This window comes from Debaryomyces fabryi (genome assembly GCF_001447935.2).
Source record: "Debaryomyces fabryi strain CBS 789 chromosome Unknown contig00005, whole genome shotgun sequence".
Lineage (NCBI taxonomy): Eukaryota > Fungi > Ascomycota > Pichiomycetes > Serinales > Debaryomycetaceae > Debaryomyces > Debaryomyces fabryi.
Genome location: NW_015385431.1, coordinates 34,822 through 59,741, shown reverse-complemented (window position 1 = coordinate 59,741; position 24,920 = coordinate 34,822). Strand labels below are relative to the sequence as shown.

At 37.0% G+C, this 24,920-nt stretch overlaps 14 protein-coding genes across 14 annotated transcripts; 5 read left to right on the top strand and 9 right to left on the bottom strand.

Annotated features, from left to right (window-relative positions):
* Positions 1–129: 129 nt before the first annotated feature.
* On the bottom strand, positions 130–1,143 carry AC631_00425 (inorganic diphosphatase; the record flags this gene model as incomplete). Its single annotated transcript, XM_015609255.1, has 1 exon — positions 130–1,143. The coding sequence occupies one exon, from the start codon at positions 1,141–1,143 to the stop codon at positions 130–132; it is 1,014 nt and encodes a 337-aa protein (XP_015469892.1).
* A 337-nt stretch (positions 1,144–1,480) lies between these two features.
* AC631_00424 (N-acyl homoserine lactonase family protein) lies at positions 1,481–2,230 on the top strand (the record flags this gene model as incomplete). The annotated part of the gene is made up of 1 exon (XM_015609254.1): positions 1,481–2,230. The coding sequence occupies one exon, from the start codon at positions 1,481–1,483 to the stop codon at positions 2,228–2,230; it is 750 nt and encodes a 249-aa protein (XP_015469891.1).
* Positions 2,231–2,603: 373 nt separating this feature from the next.
* AC631_00423 (uncharacterized protein) lies at positions 2,604–5,204 on the bottom strand (the record flags this gene model as incomplete). The annotated part of the gene is made up of 1 exon (XM_015609253.1): positions 2,604–5,204. The coding sequence occupies one exon, from the start codon at positions 5,202–5,204 to the stop codon at positions 2,604–2,606; it is 2,601 nt and encodes an 866-aa protein (XP_015469890.1).
* Positions 5,205–5,850: 646 nt separating this feature from the next.
* BUD31 (U2 snRNP complex subunit) lies at positions 5,851–6,306 on the top strand (the record flags this gene model as incomplete). The annotated part of the gene is made up of 1 exon (XM_015609252.1): positions 5,851–6,306. The coding sequence occupies one exon, from the start codon at positions 5,851–5,853 to the stop codon at positions 6,304–6,306; it is 456 nt and encodes a 151-aa protein (XP_015469889.1).
* Positions 6,307–6,563: 257 nt separating this feature from the next.
* HCM1 (Hcm1p) lies at positions 6,564–8,339 on the bottom strand (the record flags this gene model as incomplete). Its single annotated transcript, XM_015609251.1, has 1 exon — positions 6,564–8,339. One exon carries the CDS (start codon positions 8,337–8,339, stop codon positions 6,564–6,566), a length of 1,776 nt encoding a protein of 591 aa, XP_015469888.1.
* A 728-nt stretch (positions 8,340–9,067) lies between these two features.
* TFA1 (transcription factor TFIIE subunit) lies at positions 9,068–10,255 on the top strand (the record flags this gene model as incomplete). Its single annotated transcript, XM_015609250.1, has 1 exon — positions 9,068–10,255. One exon carries the CDS (start codon positions 9,068–9,070, stop codon positions 10,253–10,255), a length of 1,188 nt encoding a protein of 395 aa, XP_015469887.1.
* A 227-nt stretch (positions 10,256–10,482) lies between these two features.
* Positions 10,483–11,446, top strand: CTP1 (Ctp1p; the record flags this gene model as incomplete). Its single annotated transcript, XM_015609249.1, has 2 exons — positions 10,483–10,506; positions 10,580–11,446. 2 exons carry the CDS (start codon positions 10,483–10,485, stop codon positions 11,444–11,446), a joined length of 891 nt encoding a protein of 296 aa, XP_015469886.1.
* Positions 11,447–11,510: 64 nt separating this feature from the next.
* AC631_00418 (uncharacterized protein) lies at positions 11,511–12,728 on the bottom strand (the record flags this gene model as incomplete). The annotated part of the gene is made up of 1 exon (XM_015609248.1): positions 11,511–12,728. One exon carries the CDS (start codon positions 12,726–12,728, stop codon positions 11,511–11,513), a length of 1,218 nt encoding a protein of 405 aa, XP_015469885.1.
* Positions 12,729–13,008: 280 nt separating this feature from the next.
* Positions 13,009–13,899, bottom strand: AC631_00417 (uncharacterized protein; the record flags this gene model as incomplete). The annotated part of the gene is made up of 1 exon (XM_015609247.1): positions 13,009–13,899. One exon carries the CDS (start codon positions 13,897–13,899, stop codon positions 13,009–13,011), a length of 891 nt encoding a protein of 296 aa, XP_015469884.1.
* Positions 13,900–14,083: 184 nt separating this feature from the next.
* Positions 14,084–16,165, bottom strand: SNF5 (Snf5p; the record flags this gene model as incomplete). The annotated part of the gene is made up of 1 exon (XM_015609246.1): positions 14,084–16,165. The coding sequence occupies one exon, from the start codon at positions 16,163–16,165 to the stop codon at positions 14,084–14,086; it is 2,082 nt and encodes a 693-aa protein (XP_015469883.1).
* Positions 16,166–16,329: 164 nt separating this feature from the next.
* Positions 16,330–20,742, bottom strand: POL1 (DNA-directed DNA polymerase alpha catalytic subunit; the record flags this gene model as incomplete). Its single annotated transcript, XM_015609245.1, has 1 exon — positions 16,330–20,742. The coding sequence occupies one exon, from the start codon at positions 20,740–20,742 to the stop codon at positions 16,330–16,332; it is 4,413 nt and encodes a 1,470-aa protein (XP_015469882.1).
* Positions 20,743–21,043: 301 nt separating this feature from the next.
* AC631_00414 (uncharacterized protein) lies at positions 21,044–21,946 on the bottom strand (the record flags this gene model as incomplete). Its single annotated transcript, XM_015609244.1, has 1 exon — positions 21,044–21,946. One exon carries the CDS (start codon positions 21,944–21,946, stop codon positions 21,044–21,046), a length of 903 nt encoding a protein of 300 aa, XP_015469881.1.
* Positions 21,947–23,021: 1,075 nt separating this feature from the next.
* VAM3 (SNAP receptor) lies at positions 23,022–23,930 on the top strand (the record flags this gene model as incomplete). The annotated part of the gene is made up of 1 exon (XM_015609243.1): positions 23,022–23,930. The coding sequence occupies one exon, from the start codon at positions 23,022–23,024 to the stop codon at positions 23,928–23,930; it is 909 nt and encodes a 302-aa protein (XP_015469880.1).
* A 141-nt stretch (positions 23,931–24,071) lies between these two features.
* Positions 24,072–24,416, bottom strand: AC631_00412 (uncharacterized protein; the record flags this gene model as incomplete). Its single annotated transcript, XM_015609242.1, has 1 exon — positions 24,072–24,416. One exon carries the CDS (start codon positions 24,414–24,416, stop codon positions 24,072–24,074), a length of 345 nt encoding a protein of 114 aa, XP_015469879.1.
* Between the last annotated feature and the right edge of the window lie 504 nt (positions 24,417–24,920).

The window sequence follows — 24,920 nt, the reverse complement described above, 5'->3', positions numbered from 1 at the left end:
GGAAATTTTTGACTTCCTAAATAGGAAATAACTGCGAAAGCCTAAATACAATCTACGTGAGAAACGAATATTACATTCTAGAAAATAAATAATGCATTTTGACTATCACTATAAGAAATAACAGGCAAACTAGTCGCCTCCACAGAAATAGATCTTGTCAACTTCTGAGGGAATTTCAGCGGCAGGCTTGGAAGAATTTTCTAACAGAATTTGAGTATCGAACTTTGAAACATGTCCAGGACTATTTGTAAAGGTGACATTTTCGGTTTTAGGAATCTTTCCACTGGTCACTTGTCCATTGATCAACTTCTGCCACGAAGCATTACATTCCTTAATAATCTCTATTGTTTCCTGTTGGTTTTTGTATTTTCCATTGAAAGCGAACTCATTTTCAGGCTTTCCATCGGGCTTTTTGTAATCACGGAACCATTGTCTAGTAGATTCTAGTAACCCAGGACATTTAACATACACATCATGGATATCACGAAGTTCTTGTGATAATGCATCATTAGTATCGATTACGATAACTTTCCAGTCCAATTCGCCATCATCTATTAATGCTAAACACCCCAAGATCTTGACTCGCTTGATATCACCAGTTTGGCAAATACTAGACCCAATTTCACACACATCCAATGGATCATTGTCTCCAAATAAGCCTAACTCTTCGTTCTTCGTATTTGGATCCTCCCATGTCTGCGGGAAAGCTCCATAATTATGAATGTATCCATGGTATGGGAATAAGTTTTTAACAAAACGCACCTTTCCCTTCTTAACATCCTGTGTGATAGGATTGCCAGCCAATTCGGTGTTTATTTCAAACTTTCCATTGGACCATCGTGGAATCTCAACCACAATATTCGCTGTCTTGGTTTCTAAGTCTAAATCCAAAGGAATGTCATGAAAATAAGATAAAACTTCTCCATTTTCCTTATTGATCGCATAATTCCTAAAATCAGTTGTGTACTTTACACCTTGATCAACGTTACCTATACTATTTTGTGGTGTATGTAAAATGGAGTTACATCGAGTAGGTTGAAGATGCAGTTTGGTGATAAATAATCTTGAAATTGCTGTTTTATTCATACTGGTACGCAATAGTGATTCACCATTCTTTGATAACAAACTTTTCAAAAGAGACATATGTCATATATTTTACCGCTATGTATCTACAGTGAAGCGATGATTCTGCTAATTGTCATTATCGATTTCACTTGCCGAGGTTCACTTTTCTCCTACCCCTCGGTAGGACCGGAATTAGCTTTTTATCTCCGCCATATTATGCATAACGATTAGTAACAACTTTTCATATATATATATAAATCATCTTTATCAGTAAATCATATAGCATAGAGAAAATTTCATCCAAATTGAATATAATGATTAAGATCCATATACTATTCAGACTGGAAGTGTGAAAATCAAAAAAGTCCAAAAGTTCCCAATTGAAAGCCATGGAGCATTTCGTCGTAAAATTGACATGTATTTAGATAATGAATGGCTTGATCCTCTACCAATATACTGCTTTTTAATTGAGCATCCCGAAGGTTATTACTTAGTTGATACAGGTGATGCATGGAGAAGTGCCTTTCCAGGATATCTCACATGGTGGAACTTTATTCTGCGCTCTGTTGTTGAATATCAGATAGCACCAGAAGAAGAAATAGGATTTCAGCTATCGAAATTGGGCATAAATACTAATGAAGATATCAAAGCGGTAATTTTATCCCATTTTCACCTGGACCATGCAGGCGGCCTTGTCCATTTTCCACATAATCGTATTTTGGCAACGAAAGTGAACTACAATGATGCTCTTGGGTTGAAAGGTAAATTTTATGGTTATTTGCCCCAGTGGTTTCCTTTCTGGTTTAGGCCAGAGTTTATTGAATTCAAAGATGAAGCAATTGGACCTTTTGATTCATCATACTACGTGACTAAGGATCAGCGTGTTATTATTGTTCCTACTCCAGGTCATACAGATGGTCATGTTTCCGTTATCGTTCGAGATGACGACATATCTTATTTTATCACTGGTGATGCTGTATATAGCGAACAAAGTTTGAAGAATGGGATAATTGATAGTATGACCATTGACCCCGAGATGACTATGAAGACCTTGAAGAAGATTCAAGAGTTTTCTCTTTCTGAGCCCACTGTAGTCTTACCCTCCCATGACTCTGACGTTCCATCCAGATTAAAAAATAAGGTGAAGTTTTCAATGGACTCATAGTTCATATATTTAATTCTAATTGCTTATGAATAATTTACACTTACGACATGTATTGTCATTGGTAGGTCCCTTAGGTCTTATCAATTGAAAAGGTAATGATTAACTCATATTAACAAATACATCCCTCTTTGTCAACGGGAGAATTGATTGCAGGGTACGTTTTTCCTCTTCTTTAGAGAAGATAAGACTCAACAACATTTCCTTCGATACCAATAAACTCCTTGAAGTTTATTTCTGACATGGCCATCAATCCTAAACTTATTTAGGACGATGCCTCTTACGCGCATTAATGTAATTATAACTTATAATATATATATATGCTTGATGAGTATTGAAGAAAAATCAAACTATAAATAGTGGAGTTTGAAGAGACCTAATTCGGAGCTTTACCAAGGAAAATAATCTTTCCTTTTTCATTAAACCCTGAATTTTCATCACTTATGTTGATGTATTTGGAATGTTCTTCAACTTCTCTTGTAGATAATCCCATTGGGTCCCTTGGAATCCAAACAGATGGTAAAGGTGCAGCAATCACAGGCGAATCATACGCGTGCCTGTCATCGCCTTCTTCGGGCTCAACATTAAATGTCGCTGGTAAGAGAGACTTCACATGTCTGTAGTTGAGAAAAACATCTGGTCTGAAAAACCTGACGAAACCATTAGATGATTGCGTTGTTTTGAAGTCTCTATCGGCTAATAGAGGTACCAAGGTTTGTTTCGTTTCATTTTCGTTAAGTTCCATATCGGTATTCAAAATATCGTTCTTAACTTCCTCTTGAGCTTTCTTATCAAGAGCAATCTCTTTCTCTAAGCGATCTGACTTTGAACCTTTCTTTCTTTCTAACATTTTTTCTTGGTAATCTGATTTTCCTTGGAACGATGGGGTATGAGAAACACCGTCCAAAGGTTTCATACAGTCAATTGGAACTACTCGAAGAAGGTGATGGAAAGCATCATTCAAATAAATGTGCGTCATGATAGTGAATCCGAGAGAAATGGCTTGTAAAACGATTGGTCCCCAACCTTTACCAACAACAAAAATACCTAACAAACAAACTTGGCCAATATAAATGCCAACGAATGTTTGCATCAAGGCTTTTGGGTAATGCATTCCTCTAGAATCAGCACTTTCAATAAATACGTAAGTTAGGTTGTAACAATACGCAATGTAAAGTAAGAAGAACGCAATGCATGCGAAAGCCAATATCATTGGAGCAATGATTGAGTAGGCTAATACAATGCAGGCTAAGTTTGTGTAAACTGGGAAGGTTGTACCCCATGCCATTGTACCCAATCCAGAAAATCTATTCCATTTCTTTCTAACGGTTGCATCAAGTAAAGCTCCTAGAATATAGTACAAGAAAAGACCAACGACTTGTAATAATGCACCTGAAGAAACTGTGAGACCTTGCAAAGCAATGTATGAGATGAAGAAATTAGACGATAACGGTAAATTTTGAGCTAAAATATCCATGGCCGATGTAGGATCATCGATAATCTTCTCAACAACCGATGTAGCAGAAGATGAAAGAGCTACAATAAGGAAGGCATTGACCATTAAATAACCAAAGTAAGCGTCTTGTGTATAGAATTCAATCAGCTGAGCCGTTGGGGAACCTGCGACCTTAGCCATGTATCTGATGAAAATAGGCAAGAATGTATTCAAGAGCGATAACATTGCTGTTGGTAACAAACCGGTAATTATACCTAGTAATTTATCTGGCATATTGTTAATCCAATCAAGCCATGGTAAAATTTTAGTAATGTAAGTAATGTTTGAAATAACACCTACGAATGCAACAGGAACAGCCCAAAAAACAATTAGAAGAACAATACCAGAGCAAGCAAACATTTTTCTTAAAAACTTTTCCCACCAGAACAACCTCAAATTATTCCAGTAGACATCAGCTGGTTCTATACCAGTAAATACTGGTCCCATTCTTAAAGGATTATGATGAGTTACCGATTGTAACGCCAACTGTGCTGTATATTGATCCTCGAATTCAACGAAAATAGAATTTTTTGGGTGGTATGTTCTATATTTTTTCTGCAACAGCTTAACTTCCTTATCTAACTTTGGAATTTCCTCTTTGCAGTAATTAATAGTATCAATTTTCTCTGAAAAGAGACCACCCGATCTATGTCTAGGTCTCTTCTCTGCCGGAACGTAACTATAGATATCGGCATTTGGATCAAAAGGAGTTCCCTTCTTTTCAGCCTTTATTTTGGCTTTGACTGCAGATTTCAACAACTTATTTTCAGCCTTTTCGAGCCTGGAAACCACATTCTCTCTTAACCTAACTTTATAGTCTAGCTTTCTTGCATTTCTAGCAACGTAGACTCTTTTGACACCATTAAATATCTTCATGAATTGCCTTTCGTCCAACATAGTATCAGGCACACACTGGATCAAAATAGTCCTTGATGACAATTTTTTTGCATACTTTGGTGAAGATAAAGCAGCACAACGCACCGAGTTATAGAAAAACAATTCTCTGTGGATCATGTAAATGACGGCTCCGTAAAATATCCATCCCATAAAAACATGGGCAAAGTATCTATTTTTGTGCAAAACATTCGATATGGCCAACTGGTCAAACCCAGTCTTTGCTTTTGATCCACCATTTGTCGCATTCACTGGCAATAAGATCGCAAACATAGCGATTCCAAACATAAATATAAGCCCGAAAACAAAGAGGTACCTCAAAAAAAAGTACCCATCAAGGCCTGCCTGCTGAATAATAAACGAATCGGGTTTCATCAACAATATGTAGATCCATCTCAACGGATCTCTAGGTAATGCATCTGGTTTTTTTTCTTCCGGAACCAAATCGTATGAATACTTTGGCGAGTACGTCCTCTTAAATTTAATTCTTAATACCAAGAAACATCCAACGAATACTCCAAATAATATCAAATTAGCAGTTAACGTTGAAATGACGGCGGACGTTGAGGTAGCAGTTGCGGTTGCCATTTTGGCTTTTGGGGTTTGACTTCAAATAAACTAAATAAAAAAAAAAAATTCTATCCAACAATGCAAACAATTAATCTTATAGGATCTAGTATTCCTGAAACTGAAAATAAATTAAAATTCTTTGATCTGGCTTTAAACCAAATTCAAGATCTCCAATGGCACTAAGCAAGTCTTTATAAACAAAGTATTACATAAGTATTTATATAATTTGTATTTGAACGATTTAAAAAATTGTTGCGGTATGCAATAGGCGAAAGCATCACATACAGGCACGTCGGCTTCAGCCTTTCGCTAATCTCTGAGTTGTGATAAAAATTTTCGTGTACAGAATAGCAAGCTCAAACAAAACCAGATGTGTTGAGTAAATGTTGTCTTGAAATTTGAGATAAGCATATCATATTTATGAAATATTTTGTAAAGTGATATAAAGCGACAATGTGGCCGAGTGGTTAAGGCGACGCACTCGAATAATTAGAGTGATGCGTTGGGATTTCCCGCGCAGGTTCGAATCCTGCTGTTGTCGTTATTTTTTTATTTTTTTTTGTCTCTCATCGCCAGTATGGATTATGGCTAATCATAATAGATAAAGAAGGTACCATTTGCTTTGCACATTTTTTATACACATATTAATCCAGATTTGCATAAAATGGCTAAAATATCATCTTCCAGAAGAAGAAAACAACCCCCAGAAGGCTATAGTAAGATAGAGCCTACTTTAGCCAAGCTCTTAGCAAAATCCAGAGAAGCACAAACCAAATCCATCAAAACTGAAAATAAAAACCAAGCATTATGGCCCATAATACAAGTCAACCATCAAATAAATAGGTACATATACAGCTTGTATTACGAACGAGAGCTGATATCGGAAGAATTATATAATTGGTTGCTACAACAGAAATATGCTAACAAGAATCTTATAGCTAAGTGGAAGAAACAAGGTTACGAAAAGTTATGTTGTTTGAATTGCATAATGACCAGCGAAAAGAACCACGGTACCACATGCATATGTCGAGTTCCTAAGACGACATTGGTTAAAAATGACCGCTCTGAAAGAGTTGAGTGCATTACATGCGGATGCAAAGGATGTGCTAGTACAGATTAAAAATTGAAGTGGATTAGTAGTCACTCAAGAAACTTATACAAGAAGCTTGCGGACGCATGTTTATAGATCTGGTGGTTAAGTGATAATTGATAACGCTCATTTAATTACGTATGGAGTTACAAGTCTGCTACAGTATTGAAACTAATAAATTATAAAATTAATAATACATAACACGAAATTAATAATTAAAGTTACCCATCCGTTTGTAATACCCGATAATATACAATTAAACATCACGCCCCTGAAAATCATTACCATTAGCTATCATCCTGTTCCGTGGAAGCTGCACTCACGCTGCGTAATCGAGTTCCTTCCTTATCATTGTTACTAGACGTCGAGCTGTTTCTACTGGAATGATCAATTTTCTTCAAATCGTTGAACAAATTTCTACTGGAGTTTGTAGAGATTGACGAAATTGAAGGTCTCTTATTATGACCATGCGCATTGTTGCTTGGCAGTTCGAAAGCCCTCATTATCATATCGTCATCATCATAAGAATTTAATACTGCTTGTGATGATGAAATCAATGGTGAATAATAGAATTCCTCCAAGTATGATGGTGAGTTCCACAACTTTTTCATGATAGATGCAGTTTGAGGAGTTCGCAAGTTTCTTAATGGAGTCCTACTGCATGACTTTGGGGTTTTAATATTGTGGGGTTGCTGTATGGATTGTTGTAATAATGTTGATGTAGTGGATGATGATAAATGTGGATGGTGTGATTGATAGTGGAAAGCTGATAATTGATGATTGAGCAATGATCCATTTCTGTAGACATTGTTAGCGGGTGTTAACGGTTCTAATAAAGGACCAGTTTCACTAGGTCTTATGGGAGATAATTCTAAGTTTGAATTACAGCTAAAGGATGATGTGAATGTTAAGTTTTTTCCTGCCAATAATGGTTTGTCTGGGGATTCACTTATTACAAACTGTGGAGGGTTGTTGGAGTTTGTATTATTTGGTGAATTGGATACTTTGAACCCGCCCGGTGTTGCCTGCCATTGGCTGAATGGAGCTTCTAAATTTGGGATAGTCTCCAAAGTACCATTACCAGTGGTGGCAGATAATAATCTTTGCTTCTTAATGGGAGGATTTAAAATTGATCTTGTGTATTCTTTGTCGTCTTCTTGGTCCTCGTCGTCACCATAACCATCGTAGCTCGCAGCATCATCAGTATCAGATGCTTTGCGCTTCAAATCCTCATTAGAAACATTTGGAGAAGATGGTATAGAATTCATCGATGATTTGGAAGGATGGATTGATGCGTAGATTTGGTCGATAATTTCCTGATAAGAATGCTTCTTGCTATTCTTGGATCTTAAGAATTGTTCTTCACATCCTGGTTGAATACACCAAAAATGGCCCTTACCATCTTTCGATTTCTCTCCCTTAATAAACGCCTTATTCAATGATAAATTATGACGAATCGAGTTTTGCCATCCTACTTCTTCCCGGCGGTAATACTTAAATGTGTCTGATATCCACTGATATATCTGCGACAAGGTCAACCTCTTTTCAGAGTTGCTCAAAATCGACATTCCAATCAACGTTGCATAAGAATATGGTGGTTTATCGTGAGACCCCAACTGGAATGTATCCTTCAAATCCTTCTTGGTCTTCTTCTTTTTCTTACTCTTGTATTTCTCATCCTCCGAATCAAGCGAAGCCGAAGACGACTGAACGAACGACGGTTTAGGTGGTATGTCAAAGCTATCCTTCACCCGGCGATGATTCTGCTGTTGTGGCGACGAAAATGCCGGTGATAACAACGCCGATTTTGTATTATCCGTTTCTCCGTTGCAAGTACTATTCACCACATCATCGTTGAAATGCTTCGAGATCGGTGTCTCCAAAATCGAACTCTTCTTTCGTGACACCAGCACGCTTTCTGGCGGCGTGGTGATCTTTCGGCTCTTGTGTGTGTTGGGAGTCTCAGTCAACCTGGTCTTTTCTCTACTACTACTCGCAGCAATATTGCCCGCATTCTTCTCCCTCAACGGAACCCTTTCCATGTACCTTCCAGCGGTTGACATCTTAATCTTCTGTACTTTCTACTTTGCTTCTAAAATAACCGTTATTATACGTGAACTATATCCTTATTTCGTCTTCCTTATTTCAAAAGAAGGAATAATTTTTTTTTGCTTTCTCTTAATATCCCTGATATTGCTTTATAGGGACCAGCAAAACTTCAAATATATTTCTTTTATCTTATTAACTTGGCAAAATCTTGTAATTTACGCTTGGGATTCAAATTTGGTGTTAGGTATAATGCTAATTATATAAATACAATTAATATCTGAATTTTATGGGAATCATCTCTTTTAATTAGCATCTCTATTATGTAGAACAAACGCGTTGCCTATGTTTGGGTTCTCAAGATTCGCGTTTCGCGATTTGTGCTCAAATCTGTTCCTCTGATTCTAGGGCAATTATAGCATGCATTATTAAGGAATCAAATAACAATAGATCAAGGGTTATGTAACAGAGAAGCATGCAGTAACACCTGTGTGGCTGGCACTTGTAAGTGAGGCCTGTTTGGGGTATACAACGTGAATTATAATCAATATTTAGACAATTAATGAAACTACATGCTGATAATTACGCTGTAATTCTCAAAATAGCGATATTTTCTTCCAAGTCTCGGTAATTTTCAGTACTAACAAATTGAATTTCTGGTTAACTTTTGAAGCGTTATGCTAAGCATCGATGATCGGAATTACATTCAATAGATTCTTTTGGCAAAAAAGATTGTGTAGGTGAGATGGACGATACTATCAGGTCGCTTATTCGGTTCGTGGCTAGAGGATTCTATTCCAAGCCATATGTGTTGATCCTAGATGCTGTTTTGTTGCATTCAGTGTTGTCGGAAGACGACTTGATATACTTATTGAGCATCCATCGGAAGGAGCTTAGATCGCTATGCAACAAACTAGTGGAAGATAGATTGTTAGTAAATCACATCCAAAAGGAAGAGAATGCACAGCAGAGGCTTATCACCAGAACATACTTCTACATCCACACCACAGAGGCGATTGATTCGATCAAGTGGAAGGTGCATTCAATAGTCAATATCATCAAGGAAGAAATGACACATTATGGGAATCCGCAGGGGTATGTGTGTCCAAGATGTGGTAAAAAGGTATCGCAATTGGATGCAATATCGCTCTTGAGTGATGATAAGACTAATTTTGAATGTGACAACTGTGGAGGTGTATTAATAGAGGACGATTCGAGCAAGCAGGCATCGTTGAGACAAGCCAAGTTAGAAAAATTGATGAACCAGGTGGATCCGATTATTTCTTACTTGAAAAAGATTGATGATGCATACATTGAAGACAACACCTTCGAGTCATCGTTGGTGAAGTCGATTCCAGCACAATCATCGACCAGTGCATCGTACTCTGTGTCGAACCGTATTCTGTCAAGATCAAGATCCAACTTGTCGGCATTACAAAACGATTCCAAATCTCAAGCAACATTGCACGTTTCTATTACAGCTAACGACGAAAATTATGAGAGGGAACAACAAGAAAAGGAAGAAAGAAGACAAAAGTTGCAACAAAATGCGTTACCTTCGTGGCATTCGGAAGGTACTGTGGGCAAGTCTTCTTTGGGTAAGTTAGATGATGATAATGATGATTTATCAACACCCAATGAAGGAACCCCTGTTCCTGGTATCAAGTCAGAGAACGAAGTCCAATCAGATGTGGCTGACAGTGGTAGTGCTACCATGGACATTTCGTCCACAAATACTCCTATGGCAAGCTTAGACGAAGTGGATAATCTGACAACTAATGCCGTTCCTACTAATGTTTCTGAATTGAAGGACAAAGAGTCACAAGATGCTTTGGCAGCTTATTACGCACAATTGGCTGAGAGAGAAGCCGAGGATGATGACGACGATGATGATGACGATGAAGATGATTTCGATGATTTTGAGGACGTTTAATTTATATAGCATACACTAAACCTAATAAAAGTAATCATTACCTAAATAAATGTAGAGAATATAATACTTAGCTATTTAGGATCAATTTTGCTGAGCTGCAAATTTGACTCACAAACCCGAATTTTTCACTTTGACCGGTAGCGGACCTAATATGAATTTGATAATAACTTTTCAATAGAATTTCTAGGTATTCTTCAACTTAATTAAGTCAAGTTTAAATATTCGTGATGGGTAAAGCAAACGATCAAGCTGTAAGTATACAAATGAAGCGTCAGATTTCTTATTTTTTTTTTTATAATATGGACGTATACTAACAAATTGTAGAAAGTTGATCCATTCAAATCATTTATTGCAGGAGGTACGGCTGGTGCCATTGAAGGAGTGGTCACATATCCTTTTGAATTTGCTAAAACAAGATTACAACTAGTTGATAAGTCATCCAAGGCATCAAGAAATCCCTTAGTTCTTATTTACAACGTAGCTAAAACTCAAGGTGTGTCTTCTCTATACGTTGGATGTCCAGCATTCGTTGTTGGTAACACAGTCAAGGCTTCGGTTAGGTTCTTAGGTTTTGATTCTATTAAAGCTTTATTAGTGGATAAGGATGGTAAATTATCGGGACCAAGAGGTGTCATAGCTGGGCTAGGCGCTGGTTTACTTGAGTCTATAGTAGCTGTCACTCCATTCGAAGCCATCAAAACTGCATTAATTGACGACAAACAAACAGCAAAACCAAAATATCAAAATGGTTTGATTTCAGGAACTGTTAAGTTATGTAGAGATATGGGATTTAAAGGTATTTATGCTGGTATTGTGCCTGTATCAATGAGGCAAGCTTCGAATCAAGCTGTCAGATTGGGTTCTTATAACTCTATTAAAACTATGATCCAACAAGCCTCTGGTGCCAAACCAAATGAGCCATTAAGCTCTGTTTCAACCTTCTTGGTAGGTGCTTTTGCTGGTATTACCACCGTCTATACCACAATGCCCATTGATACAGTGAAAACAAGAATGCAAGCTTTAGGAGCCGATAAATTATATACTTCTACATTGAACTGTTTTGTTAAAATCTTTAAGGAGGAAGGATTGTTGACATTCTGGAAAGGTGCTACCCCCAGATTAGGTAGATTAGTGTTGAGTGGAGGTCTTGTTTTCACAATTTACGAAAAAATGTTAGTTGTCATGAACTAACTAAGCTTTACTCAAATTAAATATCATTCCTATGTATATATACATTAATACTAAGAATACACAATTAGACTTCCCCGGTATTTCCAGTATTTTCTGTAACCGAGTTTGTAACTACTGTCTCATTAGAAGGAGGAGATAATATTACCCTCTCCATCTGCTTCACTCTATAATAATCGATGAAGGCCTTTGCTATAATAAATATTCCAAATGCAATAATGCCGTATGCAAAGTACGGAGTTTGATTGAGTTTCGTATCGGGAGAATCTTTATGTTGCTGAAATATTCCAGATTTGTAATTGTCTAATTTACCATCATTAATTGAAGCTGACTGATCTACGTCAATCTGGTTTGGATTGTTTGGTTCATATCTATCTGGAACCTTTTCGGCACTCCCAAAGTTCGACGGAATCATTCCATATCCATAATAAACAAACGTTACACCTAGTCCTGCTCTTGAACCTTGTTTAGCAGCATGGGATGTATGCAATAAGTAACACAATACAAATCCAACAAACTGGAATGCCGAACTCACCAAAATATTCCACACCAAGTTCGCCACATTTCCAACTGGTAAACCTTCAACAAATACTTCATCTTCATATATTGGTGAAACAACGGTCGATTCCCAATACTCAGGCGTTGCGTCAGCAGCAGCCTCTTCGTAGGATGGAGGGTGCGTTTCTTCGAATCTATTTGCCTCTCTATCAGGCTTTGCCATCAAATTACGGAATACCCCATCTGTTCCTTGACCTATAAATCTCCCCGGCAAGTTTGCTTGCATTCTTCCCGTAGTCAATCCATTATTTATTCTTTCATAGGTCTGCCTTATTGGGAAAACACTATTCAAAACATTCACCACTCTTTCCTTCGGGGTCAAACGTCCCCCCGTAACCTGCAGCTCCAAATCATTGTCCGTATGTCCTCCCATGTTGTCATTATCATTACTGTTGCCGTCTCGGCTATTACTATTAGATGAGTTTCCTTCCGTTATCATAGCTTCGTGAATATTTCTGTCTATTTCTTCTGCAGTTCCTAACAATCCATCTCCGTCTCTTGAATCCTCCAATCGCATGTCTTCCTCTTGTTCCGACGACTCCTCGCTGCTTTTATCATTCAAACTCCCCTGCGACCTCATTTTGTCTTTATCAGCTTCTTCAAGCTCTGATGTATCAAACGAGTCAAGTAAAATCTGATTTTCATCATTCTCCTTATATTCACTTAAATCCGATAACTCTGATGATTCATATTTGTAATTCTGGTCTGGATTTATCAATCTCTTCATCTTCCCTTAATTTCTCTTACTTGTCTCACGACGATTTAAATCCACTATATGTATCTCAAAAATTCTCTTGAAATATTTTTTACCACTTAGATGTTGATCCTCCGGTTATTATAATCAATAAGAAATACTAAGACACCTTTCTTGTAACTTTACAAAAGATATAAAATCCTATACGAAGAGAGGGTTTCAAGGCTATGAATTATAATGGCGCTCTTAAAAACAATAAATTTGGTGATCACGTGTATTCCCCTATCAATGCTAGTTGGCTATACTATAAACACTATTTATCTTTTTTAGACAGTAATTTTCTTCTAATATTTCTGAAGACTTTCAATTGACTGAAATGGAAGGCAGTACCCCATTCGACTAAAAAAAATGGTACATATCTGCTAGCTAAATGTAATGAGTAGGCAAAAGCACCTTCGTAAATGTTAAACCCGATATCCCACGTCCTAGAAATCTTTCTAACTATTCTATTGGCATATTTTTCAGGCGAAAGGGTAGTATACCTGTTTCTGGACATGTTCCTCAGAGACCACATACTGTCATATAAACCATCCACGTCAAAACGTGAGCCGGATGCGTTTCTGTTCAAGTCGATTGTGTCGAGAAGACTGGTGTCAACCCCACCAGTAATAACACTATGCACACGGACACCAAATGGTTTCATTTCGCCGTGCAATACCATAGCGTACATGTCAATGGCGGCTTTTGTAGCACAGTAAGGACCGGCCCATGAAAGTGGAACTCTTGCAGCTACAGAGCTGGTGAAAACGATGGTTCCCTTTGCGGCAATAACGTAGTCAATCATGTATTTCGTCATAGATATATGACCAAGAGTGTTGACATTGAATATTTTCACTAACTCATCATCTGGCATCTCCACAGATGGCCCACCAAAAGAAATTCCGGCATTGTTGTATAATATATCAAGTCTTCCCCCAGTTTGCTCTCCCACCAATTTTGCAGCTTTCTTGATGTCTTCAATCTTAGTGATATCACAACCGAAGGCTACAACCCCATATTCTTCGGTCAATGGTTTCATTTCAAATAAAACAGATTCGGGAGCACATCCAAAAACCTTGTAACCCTTTTTAGAAAGTGCAATCGCTAATTGGTACCCAATACCAGATGAAGCACCACTGATTAGCGCATATTTTTGTTGAGTCATGTTCTGAATTGATTATATCTATGATATTTTCAATGACGTGTTAATCAATTAGAACTCTACATGAAAAGTCTTAATATATATGCATTAGAGTATACAAGAGGGGCCGTTGCTATTATCCTGTGATAAAAAGTGAGTATGAAATTCTTGTGTCTATTTGAAATTTCCCTATATACAAAATTGAGAACTATGTACGTAACTTTATTGATACCAAGAAACGGCCCGTAATTCTGTCATTAGTGTATCTTACTCTATTAGAAGCACCATCGGTATTTGTTTCGACTTCCGATGGCGGAGGTGGCGGTTTATAGTCGGGATTTTTGATTTGACTTCTATGGACAATGACTTCGTTGTAACCGTACATATCAGGTACACCTAGATCGATTCCTCCAGGTAAAATACTCGATGGAGCTGGAGTCCGGAAAGTTTTAGGTGCATCAGATAAATCGGGCAAGACAGGACCTCCTCTACCCATATGTAAGGCACTTCTTCTAGAAGACGTACCTCTTCCAGTCAAACTTCCTGAAGCTGGGGAGTCGGTAAGATCATTAAGATTGTGTCTTCTCTTACGACGAGAATCACGTTCAATTTCTTTATCAAGTCTTTCCAATTCTAGTTGTGTTAGTTTAACCAATGACGGAGTATAATCCGGAACAGTAGCCGGGTTTCGGAGGATTGAGAAGAAATCATCTACCATTGAATCAAATCCTGCAGAATTATCATGTGACAGTAACCTCAAAGATGGAAGCACATGAGACCTTATTTCGTCTTCATAAACAGGCGACCCATCAAAGCTGTAACCCACTAAGAATAAGGACTTGTGGAAGAGCTGTGTTTGTTCTCTGATTGTATGAGCTACGGCAGTCGTGAATTCGCCCGGCAAATTCATTTCATCGCACATGATCCTAGCAAAATCTTCAGGGTCACTTTCTCCAAAATTAAGAATATCCCATTCGAATTGATCCACCAACTGTGTATTATTTATTGTGACATCAATTTTAATTGGAACTCTCAATTCTCCCATAACTTTATCAGGCTTCCTGTGGAAGTCTCTGATTTGCTCTCTGATAGAAGACAATATGGTTTGTGCGTGATGTGGTGGTATGAATTTATAATCATCTATAAGCAACGCTACGAAGTTCTCTAATGGCAATACATCCTCATTAAGGTCCCATAAAAATGTATCACGTAATTTGAACTTGTCTCTCTCTTGATCAAACTCAAGTCTTATTGGAACTAATTGCTGCGATTGATTAGGCGACAATCTTTTCAATACTCGCTCATTTATTTCTCTTTCAGTCAACATAATATCAGGAACCGCAGAGTGTCTCTTATTATGGTGTGGTAACAAAAGCCTAGTGGCGGTATTGGTAATTCCATTTCCGTAGCCTTGATACCCTTCACCCCAAATACTATTGTTAAATTGTCCCTTACTTGATAATGTGATTGCATTCATACGTAATTGTTTAATCTCGCTATACGTCTTGATATCTTTAACCAAAGAGTCAAGCATTTTTTTGCTATCAGCTACTTGTGTCGATTTTTTCCTCAAAAATTCAGCATCCTTACCAATTATAGATTCATAAACTTTCAAATCAATGGGTATATCTTTACCTTCTTTCTGTAATTTCTCAGACCATTCATGAGTAGAAGATAATTCCTTTAGTGGTATTTTATTGATTAATTCGTTTTGCGTATTTGAAGCAACACCTTTTTCGGGTACCGGTACACCTTGCGCTGTCCCTATCATCTGTTGCGCTATTACATGAGGAGAAGCAGAGCCAGATCCCATTCCACTATTTGGTGGAATACCTGGTCTCATCATTTGTTGCGGTAAGTGGTTCGGTATTTGTTGTGGCATCGTCATTCCTTGCGCCTGTGTGTTAGGTGCTCCCATGGATGGTTGACGTGGAGGCATTGCAATATTTCCTTGCATCGTTGGCGCTTGTTGTGCCTGTTGCGTATGTTGGTGCTGAAGAGGTGCCTGCTGATTAAATTGTTGTGATGGTTGCATACTCTGCGAGTTCATAAATGTAGACGTAGGGGTTTGGCCTTGTATTTGCGCCTGTTGATTCATCATTTGTTGTCGTTGCATATAGTTTTTCATGAGTGCTTGGAACTGGGGTTGGTTTCTCAACTGCTGTAATTGTTGAGGAGTCAAGTTCGCAAGTTGCGGTGGTAAAGCAGGAAACGCATTCTGCTGCGCTTGTTGCTGTGGATGAGGTTGCTGCAGTTGACCTCCCTTATTCTGCTGATGGTTAAAATTCATTGTCACTTCTGCATCTGGCTATATTAAAACTACCTGGAGTTGTTTATGAATAAGTTTTATTCAAATATAAATATCAAGCGCACGACTCAAAATATTGCTTGCAAAATATTAACGTATGGAATATCAATTACTTTCAACAAACAAATATATTACTATTATACAAACTACTTAGAAGAACTCATAAAATCAAATATAGAACTCATATTCACATAACGACGACCACATTCACTTAAATATTTCTGTACTACGTTCTGACATATGGAAAATAGCTCTCTGTTCTGCTCGGCCAATGCATCTACTTGGCCAGAAGCTAATGGCAGAGGTGCACCAACATCATATATAGGTCTGAGTTGGTTCTTCTTTGCCTTATCAACATCAAATAATGAATGGAGGTATAATAATTGGTTGTATAAAGCCTTGTCACTGTATTTGTATCTCATTACACCTTTGCAGCCATGTGCCTTGCCAGATGTACCGATACAACGTCTACCATAAACGGAGATTTGTCTCGTTGTAATACCACAGGCGGAGTCATCACATACTAACCAGCCGGCATAGTACAATGAAATATGGTTTCTTAAGGTGTATTCTACCTGAGAAGTGATTCTTAAAATAGGGAAGGTGTAATCACATTTGGAGCAGCACACACCGTTGAAGGTGACCTTGTACTCGTTCGAGGCCATGATCCCGCCGAATCTGAACTTGGATCCACACTTGCATTCTAATACTAAGTAGCTGGATTGTCTAAATCTCTCGCTGTCACTGATATTGGACTCCAAAGGAAGGATTTCACCATTGGTGGCATCGCTATTCTTAACTCTTAATACATACTTTTTAGTATCAATTCCTAAAGAACTGGCTATTCTCATCATATCAACACCTTCAATTCTATCGACCAATCTTTCGACAGGTGCAAAAATTTGCTTCTCCAAGTAGAAATCAGCGTCAGGTTTCAAATTTGCCAGTTTATTCAAGACCTCTTGAATTGCCCTGGCTCTTTCTGCCGGAGATGCTTTATCATTTTCAGAAGCAGGTGCAGTAATGATATACGTTATAACACTTCCTGCTTTGATCACTTTTCCCTGTTCTCTTAGTCTCAATGCAACTTGGACTGGTGGCATAGTTTTCCCATTAGGATAACTGTTTGGGTCTTTAGATAATCTGGTGTTGATTTTGAATTTGTCAACCTGAATTTCATTATCCTTAATCTTTCTTGTCATGCCTTCCAAATATTCGTAAAGTTCACTTAATGCCTGTTCTGGATCGGCGTCCGACAATATCTTCTCCAATACAAAAGTAGATATATCCTTGGATAACTGACAGTATTCACGACGTCTCATATCAAGACCCTTAACTTCCAATTTTACAACTTCTTGGCCTGTCTTTCTATCAAGACTAGTATTCATCGCAGCATACTTCTTCTTAGCATGTAATAATAATCTCTTAAAAACATTATCAATATCAATTTCCAATAACTTATATCTTTCATTGACCTGGATTTTGAATTCTTCACCAATCTTAATAGCCTCTTTGAAATTGTCTACACCTGTATCAATCATTACGGAATCAGTATCACCATAAACAACCCTCAAACCAATAGATTCTGCTAATTGTCTCGTATCCATTAAAATTTCTCTACCCTTGTTGGTGACCAACATAGCCAAAGGTTTGGCATAAAATCTTGAATTAACATACCCTAAACACCCATACATCGAGTTGGCCGTTAGTTTTAACGCCTGCTGTTTGATATCATATTGAGCTCTTTCTATTGCAGTGTTTTTAGGGTCTTTTAGTAATTTTTTAACTTCACGACGACGTGAGACTAAGGCATTCAATAATCGTGGTAACACACCCTGTGCCACATCTCTATCTGGGATATCAGGTAAGTCACCTTCATCAATTTTAGCCGCATTATAATTATCTCTATCCACTGTTGTGAAACAGATATTATATTCTTGAATAATACTTGGATACAAAGAATTAAAGTCCATTACCAAAATATAGTTCTTATGTAAACCTTTTTCAGGTTCAAAAACTAAACCACCCTGATATTTCGGCTTTTTATTAGACGTAGCAGTAGTAGCATCTTCTTCATTGGATTCCAATTTGGCTTGTTGCTGATGATTCGTATTCTTGTGATATTTATCTTCCTTGTCAGGTACGATATAATTATTCCTCTTAAATTCATGCAACAAAATAAATTCATTTCTACCGGCTCTTGTACCACTTAAGGTATGAGACCAAGCATTACCAGCCAAATTAGTCAATTGCTTTGACAATGACAATATTTGAATGGAAAATGCAACTTCTGCTGTTATTCTAACGTTAGAGGCATTTTCCTTTAAGGCCATCAATAAGAAACTCGCATCTTCTGCATATCTTGGATTATGGAAATTAATTTCCAATGGAATCTGTTTTTTATGACAAACAACATCGTACATTTCATTTAAGTCCCAAGATTGACATTTGGGAGTCAACGACTGACCCATTTCATTAGCAATGTCACATAATAATCTCCCTTGGAAGATTTCACGAATTTGTAAATTATTATTAAAACCACTATTGTTACGACCAAATCTGTCGGGCCATGCTTTCCTATTACGACGTCCAAATGTAGACCATGTGGTTACTTTCAAGTCATACATTCTGTGAACTAGCACATCTAAGGAAATATTCTCTAATCTGTGACCAATAAACACATCCGGGTCTAGATTTTTGACTAAAGCTGCTAAGCAATTTAATAACGCTTTTTCATTAGGAAATGTTCTTAAAGGTAACCCCTGTTTCTGAGCCAATTGTGAAAGTCCAGGAGGTACAGCCACTGCTCCAATCGGTCTAACCAATACTACAAGGTCATCTGGTTTAATGTTTTCATCAATCGGAGAGTCTTGTGGTAATTCACGATATGTCGCAATGGATACAGAAGCAACTTCTTGTTTGTTTTGTTTTGTATTCATAATAGTCTGGACAGAAATTGAAGTTACTGTTAAATTAGGAGGTGCCAACTTTAAATCAACAATAGGCCTAACAAAATTAGGAGAGGTAACTGCAACTTCAACTTGACAGTGGGATGTGTTCTGGATCTCTGTAAAATTACCATTACTAATTTCCAACCAACAGGGACCCATGATGTTCCGTTGCAGGACAAAAGTTTCGAATATATTAGCATTAGTTCCGAAAACATGGCTGAATGTCTCTCCCTCCAAATTAGAAGGAATTATTAAGGACCTATTTTTAGGAGTCTTGTATGGTAACAAAACTTTTAAGTATTCACTTTCCTTTGGAATACCAGGAAGCTCGAATGCATATTTCATAGTCTCTGGCTTAGCCTTAATGCTTTCAAGGCCGTATTTTTCCAATAACAATGGTGTAACTTCTTCGTGCACATCTAATGCAGTAATTTCGTCTTCAGTATCTTCTTCATCATTTGTTATTCTGTGCTTTCTAGGTAAGAAATATAATTCTCTACATAACCCATTAACTTGAACGACACCAGATACTAAATTACCATCTCGAGTCTGAATCTTACCGAAAAGAAGCAAAGAGCTATCTACTTCACAATAGTCAAGCCAAAATAACTTGAAGGTATCATTTCCAGCTCCAGTTGGATCTTGTATAATTTTAGATTCGTCAAGCTTTTCTGTATGGCTGACCAAAGAGTGGGCTGTAGGTCTAGATGGGGATGACGATGCGATGTTAGAAGCCTTTACTGCTGAGAAGTTTGCAGCTTTATGTTTATTAGCAGATGCGGCTCGTGGTCTCCTGGTAACTATAACTTCATCTTCTGAGTCATCATCAATTTCGTCTTCATCTTCATCTAGGTCGTTACCATTCTTATTTTCGGGCGTGGCCTCTTTCTTAACTTGGGGGTCAACATTTTCTTTCTCCATACCATTAGCTGCATCCTCTTCTTTAAGTGTAGTTGATTCTCTCTTGATAGGAGATGAAGGTTGTTCGTTGGCATCAACATCCATAGAGTAATCATCATAGCTGCTCAACTCGTCTATCTTTCTTGGTTTATCCCTTTTAGACATAGTAGAAAAGCTGAATGTATTTTGTTTCGATTTCTTCTTGTTCACAGTCTTTCTTTGTGCTCCAAATGTGTTAGACGTGGTCATCGATTTTTTGGTCCCGTTCTTACCGTCCAGGAAATCTTCAAGAATATCATCAATGTTGGCGTCAATCTTTTTTGGGGCCTTCACCTTGCTAGACGTAAAGCCACCGCTCTTGAAGAAATTATTTATCTCTGATGTCTTCGCCACTTTGACTGGCTTCTTTTGATTCTTTTTCCTCTTTTTTCCATTTTCTTCTTCTTCCTCATCAGAGTAATATTGAGGTCTAGTACTATCGTCCCATTCGTCCACACCATTATCCACATATCCCTCACCATCGTCATCTACAATAAAGTCATCGTTCATCATTTGATTTCTCTTCCGTTCTCTATATGTATCTTCGTCAACTTCATCGTATATACCTTGATCATCTTCCCCATCTGAGTACGTTATCAAACTTGACCCTGCTTGTCTAGCTTCCTTGAGTTCTTTCAACTTATCACGTCTACTAGCCCTAGATAGCATTTTGAAGATTGTGTAGTCGTTATAACAATTGTACGAATCAATTCACTTATTCTAAAACGAAGACGTATATAACAACATGTTGATAAGTTTAGTTTTGCGCGTTCCATGATTTGGTACAAAAAAAAATTAACGCGTTAATCAGAGACGTGTTTTTGAATTGGCTGCGAAATCAGGACACCCTTAATAGAACTATGGTATACAATAAAACATATAAAATCACAACTAACATCATACTTAGAATAAAAATTACATAGAAGACGAATAAAAAATATAACTATTTTAATTTTGATAAAAGTATCGATTAGGCCTTATCGTACATAGACCTTGAAATCAAACCCTTCGAAATTCTTTCAAAAATAACTTCACCAAACTTCTCTAACAAAGCCTTATCATGAAGAATATCTTTCAAGACGTTAAAAATAAAGTGAGACTCTTTCAAAGCATCGAGAAGTTCTTTAAGAGTAACCGCGTGAGATTTTAAGATTTTGGTTAAAAATGTTGCGGCAGGAGCACTCAAATCTGGATTAGTCAACAAGTTTTGGACAATAGACACACCTAACCCAGAGTCCTTCAACGAAGCAAACAATTCGTTCAATAACTGACTTTCTCTCTTATCGAGAGCTGTTTCTTCGAAAACCTCTGCTGTTTCGAGTGCGGATTCATTGACCGAACGCTTGCTAAAAATATCGATACCATTCTGTTTCAAGAGTTCCTTACCAATTCTCAACAAGCCAGGCAAAATTTCAGGATCATCTAAGGCCAAAAGTAAGATTTGGTTGACTAAACCCGACTTTTGCAAGGCAATTAATAAATCTGCCAAATTGATAAGACCTGATTTTAGAATGAAAATGGTAGCATCGGCAGTAAGGTCTAATAATTCAGGACTAAGTAAGACAAAGTCAATAACTGCATTTGCAAGTCCCGAATCCTTTAGGGCCATTAAGATTTTATCTAAAATGGGAAGCTTGGATCTCGCAATAAGCTCATGTGCTTCCCGGACTAATACTTCATCACGTTTGGTGTAGCCTGGAACTTTATGTGCTGCATTATATTGATTCAAGCTGGATACTAAAGAGTGTATTGCAACTGTCTCCTTTGGAGCGATTGGCTGAGACTGATTGCTTGTGCCGACGGTAGCAGGTGCAGCTGAAGTTAAAGCGACGTAAGTTAAAATAATAGCAGCAGCTGGCTTTGTGAGTTTCATATCAAATAAATTGTTTTCCAAATAATACAAATAGTGGGCAAGCGAAGTTGTTTGATCGCCTTTTATACTTCTTTCGCAACCGTTGTAAAGTTTGACCTGCATTGCCAATAGTCTGCTTTAGGTTATCATTTCCCATTTCCATTTAATCTTGCTTCTTATCTTCCATTTTAGACATTGATATTTCTGTTTTGGAAAGTCTGGCACTAATATTGATAGGTATTGGTTCGTAAATCTTCTTAAAGAGACCATATGGAGTAATTTTTACGCTTTCTATGCTCTCGCATAAAATATTCCTACTAATTTCCCTAAAAAATGCACACCTTTACTTATCCTACTTTATATATATTTACTTGGCTGCATATTTTCCGTAAAATGCAAGTATATCTTTAATTGGTCTTAAGCAGAAATTATTATTCCGTTTTTCATAATAATTCAGAATAAATTCAAAAATTCAAGAAAAGTGTAAATGCATTTGATGAATAAATTTTGTACTAATTCCTAACTTTATTTCTAGCCACCTTTTATGATTTTATTTTTCTGTGAAAATAAGTATATTCTATTTATATATAATATAAAAAGTTCTACAGGTACTTTAAATCGGAGTAATGCCAGAGAGTATTTACTATTTCCTGCTCGACCAGCAAATAATGAACCAAACTTCAACAGATTATGTACTAATTTTAAAATTAGTTAAAAATCTGAATACCCAATATTACTTCTGTATCATAATACGCCTAATTCCTTTTATGTAATTAGAGTTTAATCTTTGATTTCCCTGGGTGCAACATCTTGAAACATACTTCTTTTCACATTGGTAGCCGTATATCGTCAAATTCACATTTTTAACTCCATATCCCGACAGTAGGTTGAATTTAGGGAATGAATGCAAATACATAATACGGATGGGGCATCTAATCCAGGGTAAGTATTTAGGTGAAGTTTTTATTATGCTTGTAATAATCTATGTCAAAATTTGTGTCGCAAATATTGAAAATGCGACACTAGGATTTGCTGAGTATTAGAGTTGATTATGCTAAACACCTTATATTTATAGTTATTATATTGACTTACAAGCATGTCTTTTGCTAATTTCGATATCGAAGCTCAAAGAGCAACTTCTGAAGGAAATAGTGGGAAGAATATAGAGAGACAACAAACCCAATCTCAAAATGAATTAGATACAATTATCTATAAAGCTTCCGACCAGCTTCAATTGTTCAATAATCTAATATCTCAGTTTGACGCCAAAAAGAAATTGATTGGCTCTAAGAGGGATAAAATTCAACTCAGAGATAATGCAAGTGCTTTAATATCAAAGATATCCGATATGGATTCAGCCATTCAAATATTGGTCGAGAATTTGTCACATTTAATTAACAAAAAGCTGGGAGATAAGAGACAAATCGTGAATGATGACGATGACGATTCAGCCCCTAAACTAGAGATCACACAAAAGCAAATGGTTATCAAGGAGAGGCTAGTTAGCGAATTCAATGAGTTACATAAACAATTCCAGAGGTCAGCAAGGCAATATGCTGAAAAAGCAAGAGCTTATCCAGTGAAGGATGATATACAGAGGCAAGAAACGTCAGACGAGCGAACACCCTTAATGGATAATGAACATGGGAAAAATGAGCAGCAGGTCGCCGTACAGGAGCAAACGCAGGAGCAAATAGATGAGACTGAGTTACAATATCACCTTATGTTGACACAGGAAAGAAATGAAAATATCAACCAAATAAATGAAGGAATATTAGAAATAAATTCAATTTTTAAAGACTTGGGGGAATTGGTGAACCAACAGGGAGAGCAATTAGACACAGTAGAGGATAACATATTACAGCTATCTGGTAACACCCAGCAAGCAGAAAGAGAATTAATGAAAGCGCATGAATACCAAAAGAAAAAGAGTAAATGGAGCTGTATATTACTTTTTGCTCTATGTATATTTGTCCTAGTAATAGTTTTAGCTGTTCTTAGCTGATGCTAATATTGAACATTATGCCTGATAAATATAAAACCACAACAAGAAAAGGAGCGAATATTAGATATTGTTCCTTAGAAGAATTGAAATATAAAATCAATATAAATTTGTCATCAATCATACATTAAAAAGCTTATTTCTTTAATCTAAACTGATCATATCAATTTCTTCATCTGAAGAGTCTGACATGTCAGAAATATCAGGAGTCGTAGCGTAATCCCGGTCACTATCCATTTCATCTGGCGTATCAATACCTGTAGAGTTCCCAGATTCACTATATGCATATCCAGATGCAAATGCACTATCTTCGTGACTTTCAGCAAAGTGCATGTTCATCTCATGGGCCTTTTCTAACCTTTGCTTACAGAAATCAGCTCCTTTTTGTAAAACATATTCTGCTCCTCTTAAGACACTTTCTTTGTTATTGACGACTGCTATTGTAGCACCTGCTAGTGCACCTGCAGTAACTGCAATTTTGATTGACATAGGTACTAGTGTTTAGTTAGTATTCTCCTTGAAAATAACAGGGTGCAAACTTGCTATTGAAGGTTTTCAGTCCTAGAAACAATAAAAACTACCACGATAACATCATATATGATAATATAGCAAGATATTTACATACTAATAAAGGGCATTATTATGACGGATAATATTAATTACTTAAAGTGTACAATAGTACTATCTTATTCTTCATGAATATTTAAGATCATTTTTACCAGTTTATTATGTAGGCACAAAAATATTGTGCCAAAATTTAAATTTCTAGAGACGATGAATCCAAGACTCAGAACAATGATAATAATACTGCATTCTATACAAATGTAGTGAAATAGAAAAATTCCGTATGTGGAAAAGCTTATCTACCCCTATTAGTGACTCTTTTCATTTTCTTGCGGTTCTATCGAGTTTACTTCACCTTCTGCGAAATGGGGTTTAGTCATATCAAGATATGGTACAATATTTAAATAAGCCATAGTTCGGATACTCTGC